The sequence below is a fragment of the Cryptotermes secundus genome, unplaced genomic scaffold (assembly GCF_002891405.2).
Source record: "Cryptotermes secundus unplaced genomic scaffold, Csec_1.0 scaffold966, whole genome shotgun sequence".
In the NCBI taxonomy this organism is placed as follows: domain Eukaryota; kingdom Metazoa; phylum Arthropoda; class Insecta; order Blattodea; family Kalotermitidae; genus Cryptotermes; species Cryptotermes secundus.
Window position 1 is genome coordinate 417,893 of NW_019733846.1, and position 10,619 is coordinate 428,511.

The following is a 10,619-nucleotide window of genomic DNA, read 5'->3' on the forward strand; positions in this document are numbered from 1 at the left end:
ACGGTTACGTATTCTCAACGATGTTGAAAGGTTGCTCCTCATATGGATAAATGAAATCGCATTCCAGGTTGGTTCATTCCGCATAGAAGAAAAGATGAAGATGATTCACGCTCCTTAACAATGTATATATAATTTTCTTTGAATAAACGTTATACATAACATTTTTTTACTATTTTTTCAGCATGGAACACATTATCATATTTTACATTAATTTATATGGGAAAAACTGTTTAGCTTAACAAGTATTTCGCATTACGAGTAAGATTCTCGAACAAATTATGCTCGTTAAGCGAGGTTCCACTGTACCTTATTACTGCATTTGTTATTCTTGAAGTTCAAAAAACAACTATCTGCTTTGTTTATTATATGAACACTGACAGAAAAAAACCTTGTTATGAACTGATGGAAATCCACTTTTAAAGCATCTAATTTTAAAATATACATCGTAAATTTCAAATCTGTAATCTAGACATGGGAATTTACTCAATTTATTTCTCTTCATTTATTATAGAGGAAATAATTAGAGTTCACATTCTTGTCCTACTTGCCTAACATGTCTGAGGCAAAATAAAAAAATTTCCTGCAAACAATGACATAATTCATATCAGTATTTTGACGATTTCTTAAGCAGATGTTATGTGACAGCGGTCACACATTTACGTCCAAAGAGGCCTTGTAACAGACTACTTCAGAAACCTGTAAAATGGATAAAAATATGTTTCTTGTTCCTTCTCATCTGGCATAAGCTTAATGTTATCCTTCTTTATTAAAAATAAGATACTATGAATATATTCACATATAAAAAATTCAAGTCAAGGTATATATTATAATAATAAGGAACAGATTCATCACACAACTGCAGATAGAATATAAATTAAGACACAAACCTGACATTCTTAATACAACTTCTTTATTAAAACCATCACAACACAACTATATCGAGGTCAGTGCCTAGTTTTGGCTCTGCTACATGTTTCGGCTATTAGTAGCCATCATCAGGCAAATACACGGCTAACATATATACACCACTGAACTGCAGTACTAGTAAAATTGGATACAATAATAAATAACGGACAAAGCTCCAAATTTACTCTACATATATTGGACACCACACATGAATATAGTACGATAGACAAAACATTAGAAGTTCTATATATCGGCAAGAAAGGCTGAACTTTGGATACATATGAAAGATTCCACATTTATGAAATCAGCAAACTAAATTTGCGACTGAATGATAATTTTACCGAAATGTTTAACCCTATATATGATGTAATCACTGATACATACAAAACATAATATACAGTCATACCCCCTTCCCCTCCTACCACCACTTCTGCATACACCTTATCTCTACCTACCCCCTCCCTCCCTTGCATTGACTTTAATCTTACATCACCAAATCAGTCGTTGTTTACATTCCCTACAGAACGGACAGTACTTTGTAAGATGAGGCACCGACTAAACAGTAAGTAATAATACACTATATCTTCAATACCAAAATCAATAGTTAATTATAACAAAATTTAATACTATTACTTTCATATCATTTTCAGATTAACATTAATATTGCTACATCTACATCACGAGCCTCCAATAACAGTTTTTATATATACACACAAAATAGAGAATACTCCAATTTGTCCGTGGGAACACAATATAATTACAAAAACCAACGACTGACTCAATGATGTAAAGCATCAATCAATCAATCCCCTAAAGGTAATTTTAAAAAGTTTCTCAAACAATTAGACATGATTCTGCATAAACTCTATAATAAGAGTTATAATATTATAATATGTGGTGATGTAAATATAAATTACCTACTAGAAAATCGTGAAAAGAGTCAACTCAATACCTTATTACAATTATATAATTTATCCAGTATAATTAATTTTCCTACTAGAATTGCACTAAATTCTTCGACGGCCATTGACAACTTTTTTATTGATATTTCTATTATTGGTAAATATGAATTATATCCTCTTATTAATGGTCTCTCTGACCATGATGCTCAGGTACTAGTAATAAATAATATATTGAAACCGATAAAGGATTGCCATACCCTTTTTACAAGAAGTATAAATGGACTTAATATAGCTAATTTTCAATTAAATTTAAGCCATGAATCATGGGAGTTGGTTTTTGATGAAACTGATGTTAATAAATCTTTCAACATCTTTTTAAATATATTTTTAAGAAATTACTACTCTAGTTTCCCACTTATACAAACAAGAAAAAAAAGGAATCAAAATTCTTGGATTACACCTGGTATCATAACATCTTGCAAACATAAAAGAGAATTATATATAAAATTACAGCATAATAACAATCCCACTGCAACATTATATTACAAAAAATATTCCAAAATTTTGGCGGCTGTCATAAAAAAAGCCAAACGTATGGATTATGATAAACTGATTCTAAATTCATGCAATAAAATTAAAACGACATGGAATATTATAAATACTGAATCTGGAAGAATGAAAAAGAGAAATGAAACGCTGGCTCTTAATATAAATGGGATGAAGATTACTGATCAGCAAACCATCGCTGATACCTTCAATGAGCATTTTGCTACGATTGCTGACAAAATTAGAAAATATGTAGATAATTCTCAATTAAATAGATTTAATAATGATGGGGGAAATCATATACATTTTATTAAGCAGGCGTTTGATAACACATACCCTAATATGGGAAATAAAGTCTCGACAGTAAAAGAAATTGAGCAAATTATCAAATCTTTAAAATTAAAAAATTCATTTGGATATGATGAAATATCTACAAAAATTCTGAAACTCAGTGCCCCTTTTATAAGTTCACCAATAAACTACATATGTAATAAAATGCTATCTCAAGGTGTTTTCCCTGATAGATTAAAATATGCAACAGTAATTCCTCTACACAAGAAAGGGGACTGTAGTGATATGTCAAACTATAGACCTATATCTCTCCTAACTTCATTTTCAAAGATTTTTGAAACAATTATGCACATAAGAATTTTAAATCATCTAACTAAATATAATATACTAAGTAACAGTCAATATGGATTCAGAAAGGGTTTGAAAACAGAAGATGCGATCTATAAAGTTACCTCTGAAATTTTAAATGCTATGAATAATAAATTATATGTGGGAGGGATCCTCTGTGATCTAGAAAAGGCCTTTGACTGTGTAAATCATAAGATTTTGTTGTCCAAATTGAAATTTTACGGAATAAATGGCATAAACTATACACTATATCAATCCTACCTGGAGAATAGGTATATTAGAACACTCGTTCACAAAGACAGTAACAACTTTGTCTCTGAATGGAAGACAATAAAAAACGGTGTCCCACAGGGGAGTGTACTAGGACCTTTGCTTTTTCTTATATATATAAACGATTTACCCAATGTAATAAATAAAACTTCTTTACCTGTACTCTTTGCAGACGACACGAGTATCTTATTCGTTCAGCCCAATATAACCGATCTTAATAATGTTATGCAAAATACTTTTGAAATTTTAAACAAATGGTTCATAACAAATTACTTATCCCTTAATTTTAATAAAACACACTTTATTCAATTTACAGCTAAGAAAATTCTAACTTCAAATATGAAGATAGGGATAGGCAATAAACTTGTCACGAGTACTCCCTGTACTAAATTTCTTGGAATATCAATTAATGAAAATTTGTCATGGGACAATCATATAGAAATACTAATAAAAAAGTTGAGCATGGCTGGTTATATAATCAGAAGTGCTAAAACTTATATGTCTACATCATCACTAATAATAATTTATCATGCTTTTTTTCATTCTTTGATGACTTATGGAATTATATTTTGGGGCAACTCACCACAGAGTAAAAAAATTTTCTACCTACAAAAAAGGGTAATTCGAATCATAGAAGGATATGGGAATAGGGTTTCTTGTAGAGACTCATTTAAAAAACTTCATATCTTGCCTTTGAAATCTCAATATTTATTGTCCCTGCTTATTTTTGTAGCCAAAAATAAAGATCTTTTTACAACAAATATTGAAAGTCACAGTGTGATAACTAGGCATGGTAATAATTTGTATATTCCACAGGTTAATCTAGCCATCTATCAGAAAGGAACTTATTATTCTGGAATAAAATTTTACAATAAATTACCTTCCAATATTAAGAATGTTAGTGACAATTTAAAAATTTTTAAATCTACTCTAAAAAGATATTTACATATGAATACATTTTATACATTAGACGAGTTTCTTGAACATGAATCTTGATCATTAATTGACTGTCATTTTACGCTTAATTTACTATGTATATATTACCTGTATTACCTATTCTACTCTGTTAAGATTATGTTAATATTTATTGTACATATATCAATTGATACTTTATATTTATAGTTTTGGATATTTTAATATTCTTTTTTTATATATATATATATGATTGGTTTTATTGACTTATTTATATTTGTTTGATATTTATTGATCTTTATAACCTATAACTACTGATATTCTTACAATTTTTATTCTGTTGTGTCCACTGTGTATGTGCCTATTTGATGATATTAATCAGTTTTCCCGTATGTTTTGTGGTGTGGTATGTATTTGAGAATATCATGACAAATTCTGTATCCTTATTTTGGATTTTGAATGAAATAAAATAATAATAAACATAATACAATTAGGATAACAACTGATGTTCCTGATTTTGTTACAGATTGTAGGTAATAGCACTTTATTGTTGCATGTGACGGTTTATGTTCATGTATTCATGTTTTATTAATATTTATATATGGCTAACTGTTATGACATTGCACAATTGTTATGCAGTATGTAATTACGCTTACTCATGTTGACTTCTTCTATATCCATGTTCATGTATTCATGTATTCATGTTTTTGTAAATATTTATATATGGCTACTGTTATGACATTGCACAAATGTGATGCAGTATGTAATTATGCTTACTCATGTTGACTACTTCTATATCCGTGGTGTTTTGAAAAAACCATGTAAGGATTTATGGAATGCTGAATAAATGTAAATGTAAATGTAAAGAATTTTATTCTTGTTTTATACTACAACTTTTGTTTTATATAGTCTAATTCATTGTATTTTTACATCAAGTATTTTATATAATTAATATTATTGCATCCAATTTTATTAGTACTGCAGTTCAGTGGTGTATATATGTTAACTGTGTATTTGCCTGATGATGGCTATTAATAGCCGAAACATGTAGCAGAGCCAAAATTAGGCACTGACCTCAATATAGTTGTGTTGTGACGGTTCTAATGAAGAAGTTGTATATTATAACACAATAGGATGCATGAAATGAACATTTTTAAAACACTTCTGGCAAAGGACACACCCAAACAACATGACCAACTGCTGAAGATGTCAGACTAACATCCTCAGCAATCCTTGCCAAATGGAGATTGTACTTCACAAAATAACATTTTCATTTGGGTATGCATAAAAATACATAAAAAGACTACAAACTTGTTATTGTGAGAATTAAATGTATGCCAAATGGTGCATGAAAAATAATCAGTTTCTTAAAATTATGACATTTGGGTCAGACCTGGGTTTTATGAAATAAAAATGGACCACACTATCTTAGCACTCTCTTTTCTAGGTTTCTTATCAATGAAGTAACATCTATTTCTTTCTATGATGTTTCACTCCTCGCTCCATTTTTTCTTGTCACCTGAAGACAACTTCCTAAATTAATTCAAATGTCCTCATTTTGCTCTTCAATTTTTCCATCAGTGGCCATATTTCAACCTCAGTATAAACAGAATACAATTCTGTAAGCCCCATATTTTCTGAGCATCATAAGAAGTTCAGATGCACTACTGATTTCTGTCCACAGTGCAACTGCAACTCTGCCACAGACTGAGTGAACTTAACAGCATTCTGTAGGAATGCAAATGAACCCCCCAAAATACTGCACAGATAATCAGGGGTATACTCCACTTGTTCATACTGCAAACAAATCTAATTCTTTCGTGCAAACTTCCTCAGTTTGTAATTAGCTTGTGTATGCTGCAAGAACAGTTCTGAGGTAACTTGGTGAGTATGCCAAAAATATTATGAAATGGTTCATTCTGTTGAGACATTGCATTATTGAGGTTATACCATTAGGAAGACCTAGGTGCTGATGGGAGAATAATAATAAAATGACGGGAAGTGTGTGGAATGGATTCATCTGGCTCCAGATAGGGATCAGTGGTAGGCTCTTGTGAGCATGACAACAAACCTTCACGTTCCATAAAATGTCGGGAATTTCTTGAGGAGCTGACCAACTATTAGCTTCTTAAAGGGCTTAGCTCAAAGAATTTAGACTTACTATGTTTGTGTTTAGGTCGAGGCCTGCCTCAAAAAAATTTGTCTTTGCATTCCTTGTGTTTTTGTTCAAATCTTCTGCATCCACCCTCTCAATTCCCCCACCTTTATGAACGTAACACAGCGATACAAATGAACAAGGACTGAAGTACCAAGAATAATGTAATATACCTATTTAAGGAATTGCCTACACAAGAACATCCCGATCTGTGCACAGATCATGCACTTATTTTTGGAATGAACATTTGGAAAACAAAGTGTGATCTATACATGAATAAATATAGCAATCGTGTGAGAGATTTGAGGTTCTTGTGGTAGTGAATATGAAGTTTATTGTGTTCCACAACGTGATGCCATATATGTAGTCTAAGAGACCTTTACCAGCATTTCAGAGGAATGTACTGCTTCCAGTTTCAGGGGGGGTGAACGTTGCAGGTTCCTCCAAAACATTCGTACAATTCTACCAGAAGACAGTAATCTTCACAGTACTCATAACTGACAAAAAAATTAAAGGATTTCTGCGACTCACAGAGAGTACCAGCAACTGTAGCACTGTATCCAATTTAAAGTGACCCTCACTTTATCGTGCATACTTCTTCATATCTTCATACATTTTTATTCAAAATCATTACATGTATTTTTTTCAATTCATTTTAATGACTCTCTTATTACTTTTCATCAGAACACTTTTTAAGTGTTCAATACTTTTAAAATGATTCATTATGCCTATATGATACTGCCTGAGAAACAACTGATCATTAATGACAGTCATTATATTGCTTCAAAATAGAAACTGTAGAATCTGTTTCACTTTTTATTTGAATGATAAGCAACTTGTACACAGTGACCATTCACCTGTAATTCTTGTTTTTAATATTCAGCTCATGTTTACGTCATGGTACCAAATACTGGATTGTGTCGGCATATGCTGGGCCCATACTCCTCATACGCTGCTTTTGTGTGGCAGACCTGGTAAAATTCAGGCTGAAAAATACAAACAAAAAATTATGGTCTTATTACAAAGACTACACTCATGGATTTATTTTTTGCTAGAATCATGAGCGCCATCATCACTGTGACTGTACTTTCAGGTATGACTTTTAACCAATCTGGGCTCTGTAAGATCTGAGGTTTTCACGGTGGAGACTATGAAGAATGCCGTTTTCTGGGATGTGGTGCCGTGTGGATACTGCATAAACTGACGTTTCAGAGGAATGTATCACCTCAACTACAGCCACCGGCTCATGTTAGTTCCTCGCTCACGGATTTTTTACTTTTTCTTCTACCCTGAAGATGGAGGTGATACATTTGTCTGAAACATCGGCTTATACAATATCTACATGGCGGCACAACCCAGAAGATGGCATTCTTCAATCTGGACTCTGTTTCCCTGAGAGATTAATTCCATTTTACACACAGTGACATGACAATCATCAGGTAGAAGATGATGGGACATGGAAACCAAATTTGGTTAGGTCTGGCATACAAAACAAACCTACCTTGGATACGGCCAGTCTAAAACCCAAGATCTTCTGAATGTAACCTTGTACAAATGCCACCACAAAGTGTCTGTGAACTAAGGTCACATTACCAACAGAGAACCTCAATCAATTCTGTAGAAACATTTGCTCATATACAACTGACTATCCAGTGGTTTAATTACTTAACCGAGAAATTAACAAACCTCTTTGGATCTAAGGTTCTCAAAGGACCAATTACACTACATACAGTATGCTGGGTTGTGATACCGTATTTTTCGGAAAGAACTTGCTGTCTGCTTCTGCCAGTCTCTTGCATGGCCCACTCTTCGATCCTGAAGACAGGGGTAATATGTCCCTCCAATCAAAACATCGGGCTCTGTTCAAACTACATGGAGTTCCTGCTCTGGAGACCAAACTATACAAATTAACTAATTAAACCATTTGGCTTGACGGCTTTTGGTACAGGACATTCCCATGTCTGGGATTATTTCTGGAATAAATAAAACCTAATGCTATACTCAGAAGGGGGGCACATGGTAGAATAGTGGGCTGAGGCACTATGCTACAGGCCGGAAGGTTCGAGTCCCAATGAGGGGGATTTTTTTCAATTGACCTAATCCTTCCAGCCACACTATGGTCCTGGGTTCGACTCAGCCTCTAACAGAAAGGAGAACTATGAATCTTCCTGGGGGTAAACTGTGACTGGCGTGTAAGGCTGACAACCTCACTACCATCTGTGAACCTACAGTCTAGAGAAAATGTGGAAGCCTCGACGTCTCACAACCCTACGGGCTTTCTTGGCCTGTTACATGGATAGTCTTACCTTTTACCTTATTATACTCAGAAGAAGAAATAGATTCATATTCTATACTCAACCCATCTAAGAGTTATATGGAAATGTTCTACAAGCCAAAGGTCAAGCCATTGTGGCTCAGATTATTTCTAGATGGATATAAATGTAAACTTGCATAAAGTCGTCTTACCGTGGAGGCAAACATGCTCCCTCCAAACCACACAGCATATCGTTGCATGTGATGAGAGATAACTTGAACATCTATAGGCTTTGGCTGCAACAGAAAAGGGTGATGTTTCAAAACCAGAAGACACACAACAGCTCATGGAACTTCTACAGTGAGCCACAGAGGACCACGGAAATGAAATAACAAAGTCTCAACAGTGACTGTCAACAAATCACACTATCAAATCAAACAAAACCTATAAAACTATAATTAAAATTAATACAGCTTCCCACTGAGGGATGAACCTTTAATATGTGCAAAGAAATAACGGTAAAACCTGAAATCAGTATTTATGTGTGTTACCTTGATTCTACCACCACTCAAAGTCTCACTAAGACGCAGACGTGCATCTACAGTCCTTTTGATATCTCTCTGTAGGCGACGTCCAAAGTCCCTGAACATTGTAGATCCACCAGACAGTACAATATTGTTGTACAGGGGCCTCCTAACATCAATGGGACAATTCTGAATCACCGTGTCCACAATCTCTGAGAGAGGAGTAGTGAAATCTGGATTTGAGAACTGAAAAATAATTCAGTCAACATACACCAAATAACAGGGGAATTATCTGAACAAGGTCTAGCATTCTTATGGCTTAACTGCCATAAAATTTCCTCCCATAATGCTACATATCACATTAATCGGGTTAATACACTCTCATGCAAAAGAGTACTTTGAGGCAGTGAAACTGATACTGTGGCATGTGACAACAGTAAGATCAAGCAAGCCTCTAATTATAAGGACACAATGGAGGGCATTTTTAATCACTTCACTCCACTTTACTTATTTTAATTATTTATTTACACACCTCTGGGTGAAAGAAAATTTCTGGTCCCAAAAATCGCTCATAACCAACGTCCACTACAAATGGTGTCTTGGTGACGGAGTTAATACCCTCATATTTCTTCATCCACTTGGAAGAATCAGAATCATACTTTGCAAACTCTTTTGCAATATCTGGACATATGTAACAAAATCTTTCTTTGATAGCTTTGGCTGTTTCCAGGGATTGTTCTGGGGGAATACCAATCTCACGTTCTCTTAGAAGTGACTGGATGAAATAGGTTATGTTGCGGCCCGCTATGGGAATATGCTTGATGCAACTGCCAATCACATAACCTTCAGCCTGAAAATAAAATATACATTCTGAGTGTCTGGGTTCCTCTGCTCATGCAATGTGAGGTCTGGGCATCAAATACCGACAAGCAAACACTTATGAATCTGGTGTACAATGGCTCAGCTACCACAACTAATGCTGGAACAATGGATTTTCAAAGAGAAAATAAAAGCAAATTCCAAGCAATCGATATGAGATACTATACACACTGTAACCGTACGCACCCTTCACGGAGGTATCTTATCTGTTTATGCTTAGCGATTGGGTTTGGCTGTGGCAGTGAGATGCCCCGGAGGGTTCATGGTCCTCTGAACTGTCCTTTTGTTGCGAGGGACTGAAGGGAGGTTGGTGAGTCCATTGCATTCAAAGAGGGAGTAGGTATACCTTCTTTCGTCTGTGCCTGTGGGGGTGGAGGACCTGTGGATCGAAGCTTCGAGAAACGTCTAGAAGGTGTGCAGACCGGAAGGGGTCCGTGTATTTGGTCATGAAAACCTCCCAGTGGAAAGTTCGAGATGGCTAAGAACGTGGTTTCTGGAAGCAGCAGCGGGGGTAAGGAGGCAGTCAGTGAGTGGAAGCCGAGGGGTCAGGGAGTAGAGGCCAGGGAGTGAGGGTGTTCATGTGGAACCTGTGCTAGGGGGTTAACCGATCGAGACCGCATCCAAAAAAAAAA

The 10,619-nt window shown here is 34.7% G+C and overlaps 1 protein-coding gene across 2 annotated transcripts in view; it reads right to left on the bottom strand.

The window, feature by feature from the left end:
- Positions 1-229: 229 nt before the first annotated feature.
- The window catches only part of LOC111868273 (actin-related protein 3), a 17,328-nt gene continuing 6,938 nt past the window's right edge, over positions 230-10,619 (bottom strand). The window contains exons 5-9 of one of the 2 annotated variants that reach the window (XM_023858773.2): positions 9,641-9,958; positions 9,136-9,354; positions 8,797-8,880; positions 7,188-7,316; positions 230-696 (exon numbers count right to left, since the gene is read on the bottom strand). In XM_023858773.2, coding sequence (XP_023714541.1) covers positions 7,221-7,316; positions 8,797-8,880; positions 9,136-9,354; positions 9,641-9,958 — 717 coding nt within the window. In that variant the 3' untranslated portion in view covers positions 230-696; positions 7,188-7,220. Of the gene's footprint in view, positions 697-7,034; positions 7,317-8,796; positions 8,881-9,135; positions 9,355-9,640; positions 9,959-10,619 lie in introns of those variants that run through there. The other variant, XM_023858771.1, reaches the window with a different exon arrangement.